Raw genomic sequence first — 22,048 nt, forward strand, 5'->3', positions numbered from 1 at the left:
CATCATGAGATAAAAATTAGTTTAGTTGGTCCCTCTGGCTGTGCCACAAGGCCTCACTGAAAGTCACAGCAGGGTTGAAGTTAGAGTTTATAGAGAAAACTCTCTTGGTTTGGAAGTGTGGTAGGAAAACGCTAGTTTTTTTCTGGAAGGTGTCCACAGAGTGACACACTACTTTACAAGGGTCTTTTGAGAATGTCGTCATAGTTCTCACTCCCTTCTCTCTCTCTTTTTTGCTTCTTTTTTTCATATTTTGCCGGGAGACCAGGAAAGCTTGAATGCTTGTTCTTCACAATTTGCGTCTCTCTGCAGAGCTTTTATATCACGGAGAATTACAAGTTGACAAGCTGAGCAAACAAACTTAAGTGTTACCTATGTTCCACTTCCAATTTAACTACTTCATGTTAGATCGTGCTTTTACCTTTTCTAATTCTACTGAATTGAAATGAACAGGGAAAAGTTGCTAATTCCCAGCTGTGCTCTTGTCTGCGTGTCCCGCAGGTGTTTGAGAAGCTGAAGGACCACATGCTGATACCCGTGTCCAACTTGGAGAAGGTCAAAGTGGATGGAGCCCTAACATGCTGCTCTGTCCTCATCAACAAGAAGGCCAACATCTGAGCGGGGTCACTAGGGGTCTCTCAGTGCATGGTAACCAAGCGGAGCCTTTAACTAATCACCATGGATCCCAAGGTTTGACTGTCCTGGTATACAGAGGAGGTGTAGGGAAGTTTAATGTTGCTGAGGGGCAAAGGGAGTAATGTCTACCCTTTCACTCCAAAACACTAAAATAACATTAAAAGTGTGAAAGAATAGTTCAGTTGATTTAAAATACAATATGTTTGTCACATTTTCTCCTAATTAATTAATTTGTAATTTTCCAATAGCATATGCTGCTTCACTTGTCTACAAGCTGTTGTCATTAATTATAAGTGTATCTGATAAAGACCTGATCCCAGATCAGATTAGTCAGCCATGTTGAATTTCCCCTTTAACCTGCACAGCAGCAACTGCTCATTAGTAGAACCACACTTACTTACTGTCCAGTGTTTACAACTCTTTAAAAGAACCACACAGAACAGAGCGCTGGCGACAGACCCAGTGGGACCTGTCAGCTGTTGTCTCTGTATAGTCTTACCAACATTTGACTTCAGATGTATTAATAATTCAACTAATTCAGACATCATTTGGGTACAAAAAAAGATACAATTGATGTGCATTGTTTATGTTCACCCTTTTAACTGTGATTTCATCTTTCTGCGTGTTTGCTTATGTAATGAATTGTACACTAATTCTTCAAGAACTATGTTTTGGAGCAAGTCCTGCTACGATGTGATATAAAATCTCAATGTGATTGTTGCAGTTACATTTTTTTCCTCTTGTATGTTGAATTGCTTCTATTCCTTTACAAGTGGTGCTAAAACAAACTTCCAAAACCATAACATTGCTTATTAATTCAAAAAGATATTTTGAATTCTTATTCTGAAAGTACAGTTCTTAAAATACTTGAAAAGCCTTGTGGAGATGTGAGATTGTGGTGTGATTACAGTGATTTTTTTTTTTTTTGCATTATAACTTGTTTTTCATTAAAGCCACCCGATAGAGAAGCTACCAGTGACTGAAGATTATATGTAAAAGATGGATGTCACCTCCCAATCTGGGGAAAAAGAAAACAAAAAAATATTACGCTCGTGTGGAAGTGCCTTAAACCTGCATTACTTATAATGGGCACCAGGGGGCGACACCTCTTGTTGCAAAACGAAGAAAAGATCATGGATTGTATGGAAGTCTACAAGAAAATGATCCTACTTTGCATTTGTTGTATGACTTCAGAAAACATGGATGAGTTTATAGTCTCAGTCGGTGTCCGATTAAAAAAAAAATGCCATCGTATCGGCATCAATTAAAACAATATGGCATTGTTTTAATTGATTTTCAATGATGATCTATTTAGGGTAAAACACATAAAGGTAAAGATGAAGAAGGCTATTCTTTAGCGTCCAATGTCACTTGTTTTTTGTTTTGTTTTATTTAGTCAGATCTACTCCTTGCTCGTCCAAGTTCAAAACATTAAGATGGTGATGACAAAAATGCTCCTTGCAAACCAATGTGTAGCTGCATCCATCTTTTATATACAGTCTATGGCAGTAACTGGTCAAGTGATGCTATATTGCAGTGGTTTCATAACATTTTGTTGATGTAAACATTGTATAAACAAAGAGGGGATGACAGACATGTAAGAAAGACTTTGTGCCAACCCGGCAGAGGTGGAAAATGTCATTATTAAACTCTGAACTAGACTTTCATTTACTCGAATAGAACACCTCTGCTTCTTTTAATCTACAATACCTCTCTGGAAAATCAATGACTTCAATCCTGCTGAATGATTCTGAAGGCACTGTAGTTTTCTCACATCATTAACTGTGCCAGTGTTGTTAATTACTCTATTTTTTCTTCTTTTTTTCGCCCTGTATGGCAGTTTTCACTCCACTGTTGACTAAGATCTTGCTGGGAAACTCTGTCTGTCTCACAGAATCCAGTAGGACCAAATGTCACTGCAGTCAGAGTTTGTACTCAAATACAGAACAAGCTGTTTGCTGTGTTTCCATGTGTTGCGTCCCAGTAGGAGCTGAAAGGTTGATCTGCCTCGGTGGCCTTATTCCTGTTGTTGCTGAATTCACGTTTTTAGGGCCTGTAAACATGGCAACATAGCATACGTAAACACGTGTATACTGTGTTACACCGTATGTATGTTAAAGCCCATCAGATTTCAAACCATGTCATTTCTCACTGTGATTGCAAGTGAAAGTTAAGGAAATGACATCATGAGGTGAGTCAACCTCCCTCCACAGACATTTGTGTATGGGCAAGTGGGCAGTGATGAAACATGGAAAGAATTCTTGTTGGGAGGAGAGGCTTGTACGCCAGTAAACACTGACTCTTTTAAACTTTCTCTCTTTCTCTCAACTGTCTCCCTCTCATAGCTCGCTTTTCTCCCACCCTCTGCGATTGCCTCATAGACGATTGTGGGCTAATTTATGGCCATGATATCATACAGTCTGGCGAACGCTGTAGATGTGATGGCCTGCCGTTAAAGTGCGACAGCAGTATATTTTACAGAAGGCGGCTGGCTGGATGTGTGGTGATAACATACAGTAGTTGCAGAGCCATTTGTGATTCTCATACAGTGAGTGATCCAGTCATACACTGTCTGATTAGTACTGTGTCAAGAGCTGGCATTATCTAAAATCCTCAACCTCCCCGAGTGACACCAAAATATCCAATAAATGTCTGAATGAACATTTAAAGCAGTTCTTGCTTTTTGAAGACGATGTTCCCAAACAGTGCAGTGATTTTGTTCAAGAATTCTTGTTCATTTTCTTGTTGGTTCCCTCGTCCGCACCAGTGGTCACGATGTTGTGATTTCCCATGTTTCATCTCAGGTCTTAAGTACAGTTTGTGAGTGATAATTATTTGAATCATCTTACATTGAGCCTTTCAATTATTTTTTGTAATAAATTAACATCTAGCTGTAATGTGTCTGTTTGTTTTTGTTTGTTTGTTTTTTATGACAGAGATGAAGTGAAACATCCTCACCAGTTTGCTCATATTACTACAAAGTTAATATTGCTCACGGGGATATCGTGTGTGTGAATGTATGATAAAAATACGAACTTAAGACTCAGCCAAAATCTAAATGTTCTCCCAGTTTCTGTCATGTAGTGTAGCTGCCCACATGTCTGAGAAGGACTTACTGTGACAACAGCCCACCTGCTGATCTCTACCACCACCTACTGACAGTAAAAGTATAACACACAGAAAGTCAGCTTGTGCTTTAAAAAATAAAAATAAGATATCTCAAGGTAGGATACTGTAGCTGTGTTTAGTTGGAGGCAAGAAAAGCAAGAAGATGAACTCTGACGTGAAAGTATTTGTTCTAAAAGCCTTCATAGAAGAAATCTGATATAGATATTTTTTTCTGATTGCAGCTATGCTGAAAACTACTTATCAGGCCTGACTGTTCGTCGTTGTTATTTTGTGGAAACACATCAGATAAGTCACCACTGAGCTTTTCACAGCCAACTTTACATATTGTACTGTACATGAAATCTCCACCACTGGAAACAAAGTACACATTGTTCTTTCCTTTTAGGGGAACTTGGTATAGATGTTTCTGATACTCCTTGCCGCAGTGACCTTGCAGTTAAACTTACCTGCAGGCCCAGCCAGAGGCAAATATGTAAAATGTTGAGCATCTCCTGGGTTTCACTTTGAAACGTAATACCAGGCACAGCCTAAATGGTTCAGTGACTACAGAAAATCCAAAAAGAATATGAATTTGTTGAATTTTATTGTAAAAAGGGCAAAACATGAAAACGACATTGTAATGCATAATTAACACTTTTTTCTGTTATTATTTGTACTTTTAAAAAGAAAGAAAAAAGAAAGGAAGTTGCAAAAAGGTCTAAAAAGTAACACGTACAATCACTATACAACATTGGTAGGACAGTGAGGGGCCAAAATAAAACACTCGGGTGTCATCTCTAGATAACAATAATTCACTTAGCAACAATGTAAGTTTTAAAGGGTAAATTTGCTTTATACACCAAACAGAAAGAATGTACATCTTCTACACCAAGGTCCAAAGCAAACTCCATTACTGCAATATACAAAATTGTATCACAATAGTTGAAAACACCCCCAAAAGAAATGTTAACATAACAACTCTAAATTATATGAAATAAGCAGCTGTGGAAGACTCTCTGCTCCATAAACAGCAGCAGTGTGAATGAGCCGGAACGTGTCGCAGAGGGATCCTGCGAGCATATGGCTGAGTATAGCACAAGACTCAGAAATGATTCTTAATTGGTCACACCACTGAACGCAGACACAGACTCATAGTCTCACCATTTTGTCCCACACAAGATCGAGACGGCCCTGCATACTATATACAATTTGAAGTAAAAGATGGAAAGTAAGATGAAGGTCGCTGTAAAATCCTGCCAACCAAAAACTTGAACTCCAAATCTGATACCGTCTGATCCTAAAAGACTACATATCAGGGCTGGCTGTTGAAGATGACTTTTTTTGGGGAATACATTCTTTGCTTGGGCCAAACGATGTGTTAATGCTCAAATAATTCACCACTGAGCTCTGTTTTCATTTTGTAGCCTTTTTTACAACAAAACAGTACAAAGTGCACAGATTACTGTACAGAAGATTTGCACTGTTGGAAACAAAAAACCAAACAAACACTTGCTACACTTTTTGTTCTTCTTATGGAAAGTTAGTATAGATGTTTCCAGGACTCCTTGCAGCAGGGACCTTGCAGCTGAATTTTTCTGCAGGCTCAGCCAGAGGCAAATATGAATGGTTAAGAAGGTCACTGCATAAGCAAGGTGAGGCACAGACTGAGCCATCAGAGCAGGAACATGTGGGAAGGTACTCATCTCCTATCTCATGGTCTCCTTTCTCTGTCACATGCTCATATATGTAAGTGTTTGCTTGTGAGCAGAGAAAGATACTGTCTTTGTTGAGAGTCACGTAGTCTGGAAAGATTTCTGTCCCCGGGCTTCCATCTACCAGTTCGCTGCTGGTGAAGCTCCCTTCTGATGACAGGAGCTCGGCGAATTCTTCTGACGGCTTCCTAAACTCGGAAACCTCTTCTTCAGACATGATCTCCACTACAGATGTAGTGGTTTCCTCGGAGCACAGCTTTTCTAGAACCGGATGATCCTATAGTGTACAGGGATTTATTTTTAATAATAAAAAAAAAATCATTTGAAAGTGCTTTCATTTGGAGCAAGCTTGAATCCGGTAACTTTCTGTCGCGCTTTTGTTTTTCTTAAAAAAAAAAAACATACTGCTATTAGTTTGATCAAAATATTTTTTGACATCTAAATGTAAAAAATTTAAATCCTTGCTGACTTTGCTGTGTAACACTGGCGATGAGAGCGGTATCTATGGTTACAGCCCAAAGACGAAGCAGCACAAGAAGTCTACAAGAAGGTAGTTCATCAGGTTTCAATTACAACAAGGGGCACGCTTCTAGTTCTCTACCATGAATTCGACCCCCAGGGTGAGACTGTGAGTATAGAGTTCTACTGTAATAGATACGATAAAAGATCACTATTTATTAATATCATTAATATTAATTCATTTAAAAACAAGCATTTTTTATATAATGTTAGTCTGAAACCTTATCATCATGCCACACAGATGTCACAAAACTGTAGATATTTTCCAAGACCAAATAAAATACAGATCAGAGTATTCCAATAAATAGTTGCTGTTTTTTGCTATGAGTGGGCCTGCAGGAGTTTTGTGACCCCACATAATATCTGCTTCTAGTCCATTTTTCCAAGAAAACCAGGATGAAAGTACCTGTAATGAAGTTAAATAACATACCCTTTTCTGCGCGTTGATCTCTGTCAGATAGCCTTGCAATACTTTCTCAGGGTTGGGAATTGGTGGCCAAAAATACTGCTTGACCTTCCTATAAGAATGCACAAAAGAGAGAAAACATGTCCTTAAATCTTTCTATGTCATAAAATTTAGTAAAAAAAAAAAATCCCTTATAAAGGAAAGAGAACATCTTGGTTTGGAGTTCCTTATAGGTGATTAAATTTTTGAATAGCTGTGAGAAAAATAAAATCTACCTGATGTGCAGGGCACACAAGGTGGTGCTGATGGTGGCTGTTATCAGTATAAACACTGGGATACACACGATGAGCAACATGCCTGAAAATCCAATGCATCAAAGTTTGAAATGTATCATATCTGTTTGTTCACTTACAGCAACAAAGAACATCATTGTACATAAAGATAACATTTCAAACTACTAAAAGGTAAATAAACTACTTGCTTCTAGTTCTTAGAAAGGAGTAATCTACTGATCTAATCATAGTTTTTATTTTACTTTGTGGTCAAGTTTGTATTTATTGAATTTTTGATCTTGTTGGAGGCTTACCTGTGTAACTGGGGGAGTCACTGGGGTTTTCACCACTGAGCACTTTGGACCAGTCACTCCAGAAGCCAGAGTAAATGGGCCCAGCAGGTTTAGCTCTGACCCTGACTCTATACTGGCTGCCTGCTGGAACCTCAACACACGCTTCTGTCTTAGGGCCCTTTACCATCTCTGGACGGAAATACTGAAACAGAAAGCGAACAAAATCACATTATTATAGTATGTTATTTCCTTTGCATTCTTCGACAACACCTTTGAGATTTCTCTTAAAATGCACTCATGCATGTGAATTCATGGGATTGCTGCAGGTAAACTGAAAAAGTTCAACTCTGGCGCCATCTAGTGGCAAGCTCAAGCAGCCTTTCGCACCCATGACACTGCTTAGACCTCATATCATTGGTCCACAAACAGAAATACGTGTCATCATGATAATTCTAAATAGTTTTGAAAGGAATCTAAAGGGCAGGAAGGAAGATATATTCAATTCAAACATGGCCCTTGGATGTCAGCAAAGACAGCGCACACATACACAGCTACTTACCTTCCATCCTTCATCTTCATTCAGCTGGTGGTCAAATTCATACTGTAGGTAATTCGACAGTGACGGAAGAGGAGCGTCCCATTTCAAGCACAACTTATCTTTCTTGAGGATTCTTTTCAGATGAGTTGGTGGGGATGTTTTGACTGCAAAGAAAAATGTTTCATAAGAGCTTGTCTCAGGTTTGATCAGTGAAAAGGAGACCCACAAGACTAACTGCATGTTTCCTTCAAGAAATCCAGGCAAGCTTAAGAGCTAACAGACCTCTGCCTTTCCTCCAAATTGAAAGGTTAGTGATGTAAACCAAGTCTGAACATGTTCACAACTGACCAGAGGACTGTTGTATATATTAATCCCTTATATGAATGAAAGATCTGAGTAAATGTATGAGCATTTTCTTAGAAGCAAAACTTCAGCATACAAACTAAAATAGCAGTTAGTCATGGCACAGTTGGTTAGTAATGAGGACTTTTCTGAGCTGCTTCTTGATAAAAAAAAAAAAAAAAAAAAAAAGCAATAATTTCAGTTTAAACACAGATCGCACATCCAAAATAATCAAGAATGATAGAAATAAAACAATTAAATGCCACTCACTGGCGTTGTTGAGTGTAAATGCTCCAGTGTAGAAAGTCCTCCTTTTTGGACCTGAGATGTTTGTGAGCTTGACCCTGACTTCTCTGGACTCTCCTCCATGGAAACAACACAGGTCAGTGATTTTCTCATCAGCCACACATTCAGTCCAACCTGTCCACCTCGGGGTCTTCCTACAAGAGTTGTAACAAAGTCAAATTACAGAAAATAAAAGTTTCATATGCATTTCTGTTGAATTGACCTGAAGATCTGGATTAGTTTGAGCACTTTAGTGCTCAAACTGTGTGACAATAAAATGGATGGATGCTTGGATGGATGCTTTAGTAAGTATAGCATGTGCAGTGTAAGTAATAATGAAAGAAAGAAAATGATTTTCATAGCACTCAATTTGCTGCTTTTGTTTGTTGTGGCTTTCTTTTCTAATTCTACACTTCTTAGAATGTGATCTGAGTCTTTACTAAGGAGGATATTAAGAAATAAGAAAACTTACATAAATATCACTACTGCTATGTACAATATCCCTTAAACAGTCACTTTAAAAAATACATTATTTTCTGTTCATGTACAAATTCTGGTTTCTTTTTATTTTTTTCAGCGTTTTTTTTTTTTTATTATCTCAGCCAAACACTAAATCACTAAATGAAATCCAGCCACAACATAGGTGGATGGAAAAATGATCTGTGCGTAATAATTCACTAAGTGATGGAAGAGTGTTTTGTGCTACCTGTGAAGGATTTGGTAAAAAAGTCCAAAGTTGTTTTTATCATATTTGCTTGAATTCCAGTGACAGGTGACGTTTTGCAGGTCAGAGGTGAAGCATAAAAGTGCAATGTCATCTGAAAAGCATGGAAAAGATCACTACTGAGCAACCACGTGCTGTTCAATGGGTACCATTTTATTCTTTTCTGTAATTCTCGCTTGGACGCACCTGCACTTTGGGGGACCACAGCTCGCGCAGGATCTGACCACCTGCTCCAAGGGCCATCAAGAGGTGGACCAGGTTTAATAGCGACTTGCACTTTAACCTCCTCGCCTTCTTTCAGAGAATCCAGTGTGTTGTCCTCTTTCTTAGGTAGAAATCAAAAACATCATCAATTTTATAATATAGTGGATGCAGGCAAACAGATAAAGGTATGTTTGAAAAAAGTAACCACAAAAATATAAGCTATAACGAGATGAGTCAGTCTCAGAAGGCAGAGCTTGGGAATCATTTGGTAATTCTGGCACTGGTTATCAAGATTGTATAGCAAACTGACAGTAAATGGAATTCTATATTTGGGCAGTCTTTAGACTGACTTTTATAACAACTAACCACCAAATGCATAACATAACTTCAAACCTTCATAGACTTTGGGGAACTGTATAAAAATTCACATCCAATGCAGTTGTCATGAACAGCAGTTGAGCCGTAAACAGAATTATAAAGATGGACTTAACCCCAAGGTCTAGAAAGGGAAGCTGATTTGTGAAGCACCCTAAGGCTTCACAATGGGTGACAGATGAAAACACAATAGACTACTCAGTCTTTGTGGACTATGATGATTGCAGACAACATGATCTGTAGCGAGAGCATGGAGCAGGTGGAAAAGCTTCTGGAGACATGGAGGTATGCACTGGAGAGAAGAGGAATGAAAGTCAGTAGAAGCAAGACAGAATACACGTGTGTGAATGAGAGGAAGAGAGGTGGATTTAAGTAAAAGTAGTGAAGATAAATGAGTTTAAATACCTGGTATTAACCATCTAAACCGATGGACAGAGTATAAAAGAGGTGAAGAGAAGAGTGCATGCAGGGTGGGGTGGTTGGAGATTAGTGTCAGGGGAAGGATAGCAACAAGAGTGAAGGAGAAGGTTTTCACAATGGAGGTGAGACCAGCTATGATGGATGATTTGGAGACAGTGGCACCGACAAAAAGATAGGGGGATGAGGTGGACGTAAAGATGTTCAGATTTTTATTGGGTGTTACCAGAATGGACAAAATAAGAAATGAGCACATTACAGCTTAGGTTGAGCGGTTTAGAGATAAAGTAAGTGAGACAAGGCTGAGATGGTTTGAACATGTGCAGAGGAGGGACAGTGGATGTATCGGACAATTGAAGGTTAAGATGGAGCTGCAAGGCAGGAAGAAAAGAGGAAGACCACAGAGAAGATTTATGAAAGGAGGACATGCAGAGGGTTGGTGTGACAGAGGAGGATGCTGGGTGTAGGGTGAGATGACAACAGATGATCTGCTGCAGCAACTCTTAAAGGGAACAGCTGAAAGACAAAGGAGAGCAGCTGTGTGTACCTCTAGGTCTACCTCCTTGTAAAGGACCTCAGAGGAGTGCTCAATCCTGTACTTCACTAGTACGTCTTTTATGTTTGAAGTCCATGAAAGATTCAGCTGTCCCACTTGGCCATTTGGGTGTAAAGACAGATTAACTGGTGGATCTAAAAGAACTAAAAGAAAAAATACTCGGGTTTAAGAGTTGGGGCTGGAACATCATCACAGAAGGAAGAACACAGTATTGAATTGTAGATGGGAAGATGGTGGGAATAACTGACTAGTGCCTTGGCAAAGGTTGAGGTGGCCCCTGACTTTCTAGTTAACTGGTGATACCCACAATAAGTTAGCAATGCTATTTGTGCTTTCTGCTCTCTTTTTAGTCAACATAGTTACTTCCTTGCAAGTCATCCTAAAGCCTTCCCGTCCTTTAAACTAGGATTCAAGGATGCAAAACCTATATTCACTGCATGGAAATTCCAGTTCACTCCAGCTTATTTCTGATCTAACTCATAACACTCAGCATCTATTCATCACCTTTATCAAAAGATAAAAATGTTTTAAATTTTGTAATATACAGTATCTAAGTAAAGTTTCTTCAATACTCCTCATGTGATGAAAAATTCAGTTTTGAAAAGACAAGATGTCTTACTGTGATTGTTCATAAAGAGAGTCCGAGTGTAGATGGTGGCGTTCGTAAAGGATTCAGTGACTGTAAAGATGTAGTCAACAAACCACATAACATTAGGAAAATAGCAGATGTGCAGCAAAGTCCCCTTCTCTGTTCTCTGGACGGATAATTCACACCTCTGCGCTGGAGAGCTGGAATAGGATAGAAGAAAAACACAACAGGCAGGGCTGCTCATTAATGAGCTAATAAAACTGTTTTAAACATCTTGCCTTGCAGGTAAGAAGAAATGCAATACAGATGACTATTGTGCATAAACCATTAAAATGGTTTTAATCTATCAAAAATACAAAAACAATCAATAAAAAACTAAGAACTTTCCTAAAAATGTAGTCAGTATACAGCGGAAGCGTGCACATAGAATAATAAATAAATATCAGTAGCATGCCAGAAGTATCAAAAAGTGTCTAAACACAATGCATAAATAGTATTTAATAATACTATTTAATAATACATAATACAGTATTTCATAATACAGAAAGTTCAGTAGATTCACAGTGTTTAACATACTGTATAGAGTAGAACAAATTATAAGTCCTGTTGTCTGCAGTCTCGAAGAAGCAGGTGAAATCCTCTGTTGTCCGAGAGAAACACTTTGGATTAGGCTCATCCTTCAAGAACAAAACATCTGCTCCAAAAATGACAAACACAATAAATGAAGAATATTGGAAAGACAAAAAAAAAAAATGACATTGTGGGCATTGCATTCAAGTTAACAAGGAGCCCAAAGTTCATATTTATGCAATATGCCCCGCTAACAAAGAAACGTGCTCTGAGTATCTGTATTGCTCCAATTTTCACACTTTGGCAATAGATAGTGTGTGGTTACATAAGATAATATCATTTTATACTCCAGTGCTGATAAATAAACCATCCTTTAACACCTACCTTCCTCTGACAGATTACAGTGTACTCCAGGCACAAAGAAAGCTTGTATCCACAGAATATTAAGGAATATTCCCAATCTGTAGAGCAAATTCATCTTCAATTGAGGTGCTTTGAAATTCTAAACCACCATGGCCATCAAATTAACACCGCCGCAGGCTTGTGTATATACAGTGTGTACGCTGTTTCCTATGCATGGTTTTAAGTAGGCAAGGGTGGGTAGGGTAGAGCGGTCTTGAGGGGTTGTGCTTAAAACAGGAAGCAAGCTTTCTGTACAGTGGAAGTAGTCACCAAGAAGAGGCAGATGGACTGATTAGATGCAAATAAACAAAAAGGTTGCGATGAAAGGCTAATCCCTGAGAACGTGACACCTCAGAAAATGTAGGAAGAACCTTTAAATTCTTTGGTGACCACATTCAACAGATACTAATTCAGTCTATCAATGTTTTCCTCCTACTGATGAATAGAGAAGCGAGGTTTTAACCTCTGAAAAGAAAAAAAAACCTGCTAATTAACCACTTCCTGACTTACTGCAGCATCGCAGAGCACAGTGCACAGTTTTGAACTTCAAAAACATCTCAAAAAGTCCATGTTTATGTCTAAAACTCATCCTCCAGCTAACTTTGTTTAAATAATTTTCTATCATTAATTAGTCATGATGGAAATAAAAAAATATGGCTTCATCCACAAGAAAAAGATTATATTGTATAGTATTGTTTAAATTTTGATAATAATCCCTCTGATGTTTGCAACTGGATAGCGCCAAAGGATCTTATTTAAAACCATATTAAAGTTGTTTTTTTTGGGGTGTTTGTTTTGCACAGACATGTACACAAAGGAAACACATTTTCACCTTATGTTATTGGAACACAGTAATAATGAAACACGTAAGACCAGAAAAGCAAACTTATCATTTGATGCGTGCTGATCACACCACAGATGTGTATGATATATCTCAGCTACCTTGAAATGAAAACCTTGAGTCTAGCTACCTTGCTCTTACAGTTGTAAAAACAAAAAAGCCTGTCTTGAAATTATGGTATATTATGGTATATGTCGGTATATGAAAGGTAACAGTAGTGACTTTTGGATTGTAATCCATGTAATGCATATCTTGATTTTTTCAATAATCTTATACTGGTTTTCATTAGTTATAAGCCATAATCATCCAAATTAAAACAAAAAGAGATTTTTTTTCATTTTATGTGTAATGAATATAGAATATTTGAAAGTTTACCTTTTCCAGTTGGATTATTAAAAAAATATTCATATACTATATTTTGAGATGCACTAATGGTATCCACATACTTGACTGTGTTATTAAAAAACTATTAACCTTGCGTAATGTTTGGCGATGGTTGATGCGATTTGCCAGCTACCAAAGTTGACCAAACTCTGACAGGACTGGTTTCTGTTACCAGTGGCTGTCTGAATGTTTTAAGACACCAGTGTACAGCAGTCCCAGGCAGGCGTAATTCTCAGCCATGGCACTGAGAATATTCACTGTATTGGTTCTAGCTTATTTAAAAAAACAAAAACAAAAAAACATCATATAGATATGTGAAGAAGTTTTTTTTGAAAAACTATTGAAATAGCATTGAGAAAACGTTTTTGGGATTGGCCTAATACCTTTTTTTTTTTTTTTTTTTTTTTTTTTTTTTTGCTAATCAAATTACCAGCTATTCCAAATTTCACTATAAATACTGTCAATTGCTGCATTATGAATATGACAGTTGCAAAACACTGAATAGGAGCTTAATTAGCAGGAATTTGCAGTGTGGTATATTTTTTTGTATGTTTTTTTAGACACAGGCTGGGTTAGGCAGAGGACCTAGCGCAAAGATTGTCTGAACTGCAACTAAACACCAAAGCTTCGCTGTGGAGTTGTGTTTATTAGTAAACTTAATTAATATTTAGATAGTTGCAGAAATGTTTTATTGTCCTGTTAAAAAAGATCTTTTCTCTGATATGAATTTTGCATGTTAGCTCTATAACAAGAGCTTGTATATATTTATGTCTTTGAGAATTGCAGATTATGTGTGTGAAGGTATGTTGAAGAGCCCAGGAACAAAAGCTAAGGCTTCGACTGACACTAATGGAGATCCGGTTCAAGATATTTATCAGATTTTGAAAAGAAAGATTTTACATTTGCACTCAACTTCTACTTCATGTGATACATTTTGCTAGTACCTGGCTCGACTCCATTTTTCCTTCAAATTTCTGCTCTGACCTCTGACATCAACAAGGCATTTTCATCCAGAAAACTGATGCTCAGCAAACCTCTGTAAACCCGAGACATAGCCATGCATGAAAATCCCTGTAGATCAGCAGTTTCTGTCATAGTCAGACCACCTTGCCTGGAACCAACAACCGCATCAAAGTCAGTTAAATCACCTTTCTTCTTCATTCTGATGCTCAGTTTAAACCTCTGTTGGCTCGACTGAATATATAACTTATGTTGTTGTTTTTTATTGTTAAGGTATGTATGAGCGACTGAGAAATAACAGGTTCTGACACCTGGAGAAAATTTAAGATTATTTTTCTGTAGACTTCCTGTTATAAATGAATAGGCGCTCTGTTGTAGTCTGTGGCTTTTGTGGTTAATTTTAGAGTTTTGAATCCTTAGTCAATTTTGGGTTGCTTTTTATTTATTTTTTCTTCTCTGTGTTTAAGGTTTAGATTTTTTTTGTTTTACTGCATGCTTATTCTAGGAAGGAGTTTCAGCTTTTTGATATTATGCTTTAAGGTTTCTGTCTGGATTCCTCCGTGTTATTTTTGTAGCATGTTCCAGTGAGAGTTTCCTGTCTGTGTTTAGAAGGTATCTTTTCAGTTGTTCCTGTTTTACTTTGATAGCCGTCTGCTGTGATGGGTTTTGAGTTTTACTTCCCCCTGTGGTTGTCTTGATTATCAGCACCTGTGTCTCAATTCCCCCACGTGTCTCCACTTCCCTATTCCCCAGAGCACCTTGTCTACGCTCAGTGGATTTTATACTTTCAACTCAGCATTCAACCTGAAGACAACAAACTTATGCTCTTGCTTAGCTTTTTTGCATTCTTACGTCATATCATCAATTTTAGGTCTCGTTACACTTACAGACACTGCCATTACAGTTGTAAACACTTCACACTAAAGTTAAAAATAAAAATACAAAAGAAGAAGAAAAGAAAAAAAGTTGTAACTTTTGCTGATGTCTGTGTGAAACGTGAGGGAAGGAAAGGCTCATATATTTCTTGCCAGACGTGTTACAGTCTTTTGCAGGGCCCTGATTAAAATACATTTATGAAATAAAACTATTGTATTTTTCACATAATTTACTTTCCATTGTGGTTAAATTTAATTGGGGTATACTTTTATTAGGCTATATTACATAAACCTACAACCTATGAGTATGTAATAATGCAAAGATAGATGCAAAAGTAGATAAATTTAGGCCAGACAAGATTAGACTGGAAAAAATGAATCCAGTATAGAGCTGGGCAATTGTTACAGGAGTCAACTTGAATTTGTTGCAACTTTTATCAAATTTACAGTCGTCATATCATTATGACACTGATTTCATTTTTATTTCTAACACAGGTAGAGTAGCATTCGTGAACCTAGGGATACACTGCTTATAAGGGATTGATGCTTAAACAATAGTTAATGGCATCATCTTGGTGACTGTGGAGGTAGCATCCACAATTCCAAAAGCTGTCATTTAAGCTTATGTGGATCATGTGCACTGACAGTGTTTTTGGAAACACTATGAAGGAAGAGAAGGAATGATTTAGATGGTGTTGTGGAGGAACAAGTGGAACACTAGATAAAAAAATAGACACCAACTATCAACAAAGGAGAAGTGGCAGTGCAGCTAACAAGCAGAAACCAGAGAGAACTTCTGGATGATGACACTAATGCCACCATTGTAAAGTAAATGCTGAGGTAATTACTTTAATTATCATTGAGATAATCCTTTGAGATACTCAAAACTAAAAAAAATTGTACAAGAAAGATGTAAAAAAGTAATACAGTGATACTACATCCACATTAGTATTAGAAAACATATATCTAAAAAATTGAGTTTTATGTCATCCTCAAGTCAGTTTACCTTAAGGCAGACATTGAAGAATCAGGAAAGCTGAATTAAGGGCTAAGAGTATAAAACCACCACAGAAACATCAGATGCTTTAAATTCTTTTAGACATCCTGCATGTTAGTAATAAGTTCAACACAAGGAATCAGTGTAAGGAAAATGTGAAAGAAACCTAGCATCAAATACGAAGCATGAGCACTGTAATCATTTAAACAATGGTCAAGCCCACTAACGGCAATGTTGTGGAGAGCCTATATAGCCAAATGTAGCAAGCTAATATCTCAGAGCAAATGACTAAGGAACACAAATGAGGTATCCTGTAGTCACTGGACACTGACTATAATTACAGAAGGACCTGTTTCTGAGCACGGGCCAGAAGACTGCACTGATGCAATATAATGTCTCTTCTAATTGGTGCAAATGACTAGTGGTGAACCCGGAGAGCTGGTTAATGGCTGTTTTCACATGGATCCTAAGTATCTAGGAAAACAATATTGAACAAACTGTACGCAAACTTGGTGAAGCTTTTCTGCACTGAAACATTTGAACATCCTTCAAACTTGAAGGTGAAGGATCCTTATATACCTACTCATTTTTTAAAATGTATGCTGCAAAGCCATGATACTATCTTTCTGAAGGAAATTATCAGTGTGGCCAACACAAAAGCCACAACCACAGAGCTTTTTTACAAGATGATAGAAAGATGTTTGTCCTCTAATTATGGTTGACTTTGTTAACGAAAAAGCTAAAATTGCAACACACCACATTTTTGGCTGTGTCACAGGTGACCAATCAGTCAAATTTGTTGCACAAGGGCATGCAAGGGGAAGAAGGGGAAGGAAGAGGAAAATATGCAGCACAACAATGACAATATAACAACCACAAATTTTAAGACACAGTGCAGCGAAAAACTCATGCATGTTGGGCAAAACACTAAAATACATAATCTACTGTAAAAAATTGCAATGAAATACCTACAAAGATTTTTCCACTGGAAAGGAATGCTGTTTAAAACATGTATATATAAGCAAAAGCTGACAAGAGAAGCTTCTAGTTTGTTCTTTAAAGCATCCTAAGCTCTTCAAAAAACATGTTACAAGTTGTAAACAATGTAAATGATGGACCCTATGCCTCTAGGACAAACGGTAGGATGAGCTGTAAATGGGCCAATAAGAGCAAGTACTGCTAAGTAACAAAACTAATACTAGTACCTCTTCACCTAGATATGCCACTTTCACTCTAAGGAAAACCACAGAAGAGAAAGCAGTTGCGCTTTGCGGGGATCTAAGAGCAATTTGTACAAAATGAGGTTTCCCCCTCACAAAATAGGTCAGCAACAGCTGCAAAGTCCTTACTACAATGCCAAATAGTGTCTTGGCCAATACAGTAAATAAATAAATCAAGGGCGTAGATTTGGTTTTGGCATTGGTGGGGACGGATGATTCAACCACCGAACCCTGCCCTGTTTCTTTTTTTTTTTCCCTTTTTGTCTTTGCTTCTTGATAAAAAAGGAGAAATATACTTGCCTACATATGCTATTCTACATGCTTTTAAACCATTTAAAATTACAATTCATAGTTTTATATGTGAATAATGTTAAATTACTATTAAACAAATGACTGGTTTTAGACTTTAGTTTACTTCAGCCATATTCCATATAAATCAGGTATCATACAAAAATAAAAAAAGCTTCAAATAGAGTCATGACAATAAAAGAATATGACTTTAAGGACTTAACAACATTACTTCAGTTATAGTACACCAACATCTCTTATACATTAGCACTAAGGGAACACTGAATGACCTGTTGGTTTTTGTCCATAAAACTACTCATCTAAGATTACCACAAAGTAAAAGATCTCTCAGCAAAATTATGCAACATTTTAGGCACAGTTGCCCCGATCAAATCAATGAGCTGGGATTTTTTATTCTAAACATGAACTACTGTTACAGCAACACACATGGATTACTGGTGCCCCACACAACAAGTCAATGTCCACTATGTGAAGGAGTCTATACTATACTGTCTATACCAGGGGTCGGCAACCCGCGGCTCCGGAGCCGCATGCGACTCTTTAGTCTTTATTTTGCGGCTCCGGGTGGTTTGGGAAAATAAATTAGAAGTATTTAGCTGAAGTGTATTTTATTTGTGTTTAGTTCTTTTTTTTTAACTTGTAGTTCTAAATTGGAAGATTATTGTGATTTTGAAATGTAAAAATAAAATTATATCTTATTATTTTTTCATCGCTCAAAATAAGCTTCACACTCGCGGAAGACGGTGTACCCGCCGAAACGCCGTGCATTTATCGAGACTATCGACACCAGGTAGGCCAATTATGGATCTGGATCCACATTATGTCAGCAGCTCCACCGTGAACTATGTTAAAAACAAACACCGCTCACGCCTCACAGATGACAGCTTACAGTCCTGCGTAAAGATGAACGCCCCGATTTGCAGACGCATGCGCAGAGGTTCGGGACCAGAAGTCTTATTGTAAACATATCACGACAGACTCGACAATGTTTGCATGGACATGCTTTTCAGCATCTCTTTATTGACCACTTTTCACACACGGTTGCTGTACGCATACAGCTGGTTGTAGCTTTTCAGCTCACAGCCTGACAACACAACAGCAGAGAGAGCACAGACTTTAAGGCGGCGAGGCGTGATTGCGGGTGCCGCTCAGGTGAGTCCGACTCCCATGCAGCGGCGCTGCAGACCACGCCCCGCCACACACATTAACCAATTTTGCAAATATCTATTTTTTTTAGCGGCATAGTGCTTTTTTTCCCAATTACTTTTTAAAAGTCAGGTCAAGGCTCCAAAAGCCCAAAGGCGATATAAGGGAGGCGGCTCACAACAGTTTTTGTTTGCTACACGGATCATTTTAGTTCAGCTGGGTTTCTTTCCTTTTGTTATATTTCTTTAAGAGTTTAAAATGTGTTAATTACATAAATAAAATGTAATTTTCTCTGTAGCACTTCATGGATTTTATAAGCAACACGCCTTAGTTGCTCTGTGGATTCTTTTAAAAAGCAGTTAAAAACTTTTCTGTTCAAACAAGCCTTTTGTTGATCTACGTATTTTATATTCTTTACATTATTTACATTTGATCTTTTACATTGTGTATAATGTCTATTGATTATATTGTTTATTTTAATATTTGTGTACAGCACTTTGTGACTGCCTGTCTGTGAAATAGCGCTTAATAAATAAACTTTACTTACTTACTTTAGTTGTGGGACACACAAAGCATAAAGGTGAAAAAAAAAACAAAATATATACAGTGTTAGCTTCATTTTAGATTTCAAAAAGTATTTTAGCGGCGCATGACAGCCCCAGTGTTTTCCCTTGAAGAGAAATTTTTGCGTGGAAACCGGGTCCAAGTGCCTCTTTGTTAGTCTGTGTTAAAGGGTTGTTTTGTAGGTTAATACCCCTGGTGTCCTGGGTGGACATGGCAACTACTTTATTTTTCATGGTTACATACAGTTTTAGACTGATGTGGGCCAATAGCACATACTTGCCAACCTTGAGACCTCAGAATTAGGGAGACATTCAAAGGGGTTTTTACAGTGTTTACTTATCGGAAAAAAATAAGTTAAATGTCACCGGCCTGTTTCCGGAAACAGGCCGGGGGTGTCCAAATTCAGAGGCTGCGTCCACCTGAGGACCCGCACGTGATTTGTCAATCGCTATAGGTAGGATGGATTCCCAGAACACCGGCCTTTCGCGGTCTAAGATGGCTAAACGGGTCCTCGGCTGAAAGCCAGAGGTAGACAATTGGAAATGAGCGACCCTTCCTGTGAAATTGGGGGTCTAGCCTTCATAATTACGTCACCTCTGCCGTCTGCTCCTTGCTGTCTAAATAAAATAAAATATAACCGGACGCTTGCTGTAAGATTCTCGACCATCTCACACTTCTGTTTAATCAGTTTTCTGTTTGACATTTATTCAGCTGTGTGAAAACCCCGGAGGAACCCTCCCGAGGGATTAATAAAGTTTTATTTAATCTAATCTAATCTAATAACTTTAATCTCAGCCAAACCGATTTACTCAAGAACAAATAAAACACTGAAAAAGGCCAAACAATAACATGTTTAAGTTATTTGAAGTTTACACAACTACATTCTCGCCTGAAAATATGTTAAAAGTTTATTTCGCGACCCAGAAAGAGTAATAAGAGTAATATTAATACTAAGTAGCTGCAGTAGTAGTAGCCATTGTTGGAAACTGGAATTGGCTGGGCCAATCTAAGATATGGTTTTTCAATTTTGTTGTCCGGGTGGAAAATCGGGAGAAATTGGGGAGAATGGTGGCTCCGGGAGATTTTCGGGAGGGGCAGTGAAATTTGGGATTCTCCCGGAAAAATCGGGAGTGTTGGCATGTATGGCCTGGTATTGCCTGTAACGTTATTATGACGGACACATTTTATGAATGAACTTGACTTTAAGTGACTTACAGGTTTCTTTGAAAAATACTTTCTTATAACCAGGTTCTTCCTTTTTGCTGCCATCCTCCTCTCCTCCTTGCAGGTCCTCGCAGCGCAGGCTTGCCGCTGCTAAAACTAAACAGAGCTCCCTGAAAGGCACAGCCAATCACATTGGCCATATTTGTCACATGAGGTAGGACTCCAGTAGAGAACGTAATTTAACTCTTTCTGCACCGCTGGGCGAATGAGACGTTGACAGATCTTTTTTTTCTTTCTATCGGGTTTGTTTTTCTTTACTCGAAGAGATCAAATTATTGGTGGGGACAAATCAATAATTGCTGGATATTGGTGGGGACATGTCCCTTCCGTCCATGCCAAATCTACGCCCTTGAAATAAATACATCTGAGGCATGTCAAACGTTATATGGAGTTAATGTTAGTGTGACATTAGTGTGACTCAATAGTGAATCCAACACTTTTAATTTTAAGATCACAATCAAAGACTATCCTTTCTGCTGCCAGGTGTTAGTTATTAGTTGTTAGTTCAATTTACAAGTCGTTCGGAATTCTTGCAATTCTTGGTGTTGCCAGCAAAATCTTGGGAAGTTTGTGTAATGGAAATGGGGGTCTGTATTGTGGTTTACCACAAGCAGTTAAAGAGTGGTGGATGGATTGGCCAGGAAAAGTTTGGAAAGCATGCTTATGTGGACTTGCATCACTTTGCCAGTGCAAGTCAGCTACCTGCTGCTGTGAAACGAGGTCCACCGAGTTCATTGCACCTTTGTGAATGGATTCCTGAAGAAATTCAGTAAAGCAAAAAGAGCCATCTCAGTGGAGCATCACACAAACCGAATTGGAAAACAGACAGAGAAGCCTTTAATTAGTTAACCGTTTGTTTCAGGATGGAGTCTTGCATGTGGGAGGAAGACTCAGGTGAGCTGGCTTGTCAGTTGAGTCTTCTTCCCTGACATTATAAGCACCAAGATGTTTGCTAACTATTAAGAAGGCCAACAATTCAGTTCAGTTTTATTTATATAGTCAATATATAGTCAAATCACAACAACGAGACATGATAAAATGTCTGCCAATTAAAGATTAAATCTTGGATTTCAACTGGTAAGAGGTTTCTTCCTGTTAAAAGGGAGTTTTTCCTTCCCACTGTTGCCAAAGTGCTTGCTCATAGGGGGTCATATGATTGTTGGGTTTTTTTCTCTGTATGTATTATTGTAGGGTCTACCTTACAATATAACGCGCCTTGAGGTGACTGTTGTTGTGATTTGGCGCTATGTAAATACAATTAAACTGAATTGAATTGAATTAAATTGAAAAATAATAACTATAATACAGCCAACTGTGCTGCTTAGCTTTGCTTGTTTCTATTGACAACTGCTTAGATGGACCACATATCTAAAATATGGCTGTCAGCAAGTCGGGGGAGTTCCCATGTTTTTACAAAGTCTGTTGCTGTGCTTTCTTTTTCAGTGACCTTTTTATAAAAACCCATTTTAAGGTGAAACCTGCAGCTGGCTAACAAGTAAATATGTCATTTTTTTTCAACACAGGCAAACTATTGGATAACAGAAATAGCTGTAGACAGCCTAAGTTCAAAGGTCAGATTTTTG

At 38.0% G+C, this 22,048-nt stretch overlaps 2 protein-coding genes across 9 annotated transcripts in view; one reads left to right on the top strand and one right to left on the bottom strand.

Annotated features, from left to right (window-relative positions):
- The window catches only part of ddah1 (dimethylarginine dimethylaminohydrolase 1), an 84,441-nt gene extending 82,137 nt beyond the window's left edge, over window positions 1-2,304 (top strand). For all 7 annotated transcript variants that reach the window (XM_039600975.1, XM_039600972.1, XM_039600973.1 and 4 more), the window contains one exon: window positions 499-2,304. In XM_039600975.1, the coding sequence (XP_039456909.1) occupies window positions 499-615 (117 nt within the window). In that variant the 3' untranslated portion in view covers window positions 616-2,304. The remainder of the gene's footprint in view (window positions 1-498) is intronic.
- A 2,024-nt stretch (window positions 2,305-4,328) lies between these two features.
- On the bottom strand, window positions 4,329-12,107 carry mpl (MPL proto-oncogene, thrombopoietin receptor). Of its 2 annotated transcripts, none has more exons than XM_031760246.2 (12): window positions 11,928-12,107; window positions 11,550-11,613; window positions 11,004-11,173; window positions 10,376-10,527; window positions 9,019-9,157; window positions 8,815-8,926; window positions 8,094-8,263; window positions 7,503-7,645; window positions 6,965-7,145; window positions 6,654-6,735; window positions 6,403-6,490; window positions 4,329-5,730 (listed from the first exon to the last, which is right to left on the bottom strand). In XM_031760246.2, exons 1-12 carry the CDS (start codon window positions 12,019-12,021, stop codon window positions 5,272-5,274), a joined length of 1,854 nt encoding a protein of 617 aa, XP_031616106.1. In that variant the 5' UTR covers window positions 12,022-12,107; the 3' UTR covers window positions 4,329-5,271. The 2 variants fall into 2 exon arrangements, with proteins under 2 accessions (XP_031616106.1, XP_031616105.1); XM_031760245.2 differs by having other exon boundaries at window positions 11,550-11,667.
- Window positions 12,108-22,048: the final 9,941 nt, after the last annotated feature.

Source organism: Oreochromis aureus, linkage group 17 (genome assembly GCF_013358895.1).
Source record: "Oreochromis aureus strain Israel breed Guangdong linkage group 17, ZZ_aureus, whole genome shotgun sequence".
Classification (NCBI taxonomy): domain Eukaryota; kingdom Metazoa; phylum Chordata; class Actinopteri; order Cichliformes; family Cichlidae; genus Oreochromis; species Oreochromis aureus.

Excerpts from the sequence above, each read along its gene's own strand:
- mpl (XM_031760245.2), bottom strand. The coding sequence starts at position 12,021 with ATGAATTTGCTCTACAGATTGGGAATATTCCTTAATATTCTGTGGATA. Across the intron at positions 10,528-11,003 it reads TCTCTTTATGAACAATCACA|TTCTTTTAGATCCACCAGTT; the intron begins GTAAGACATCTT and ends TTTTTCTTTTAG. Across the intron at positions 8,927-9,018 it reads TGTGGTCCCCCAAAGTGCAG|ATGACATTGCACTTTTATGC; the intron begins GTGCGTCCAAGC and ends CATGCTTTTCAG.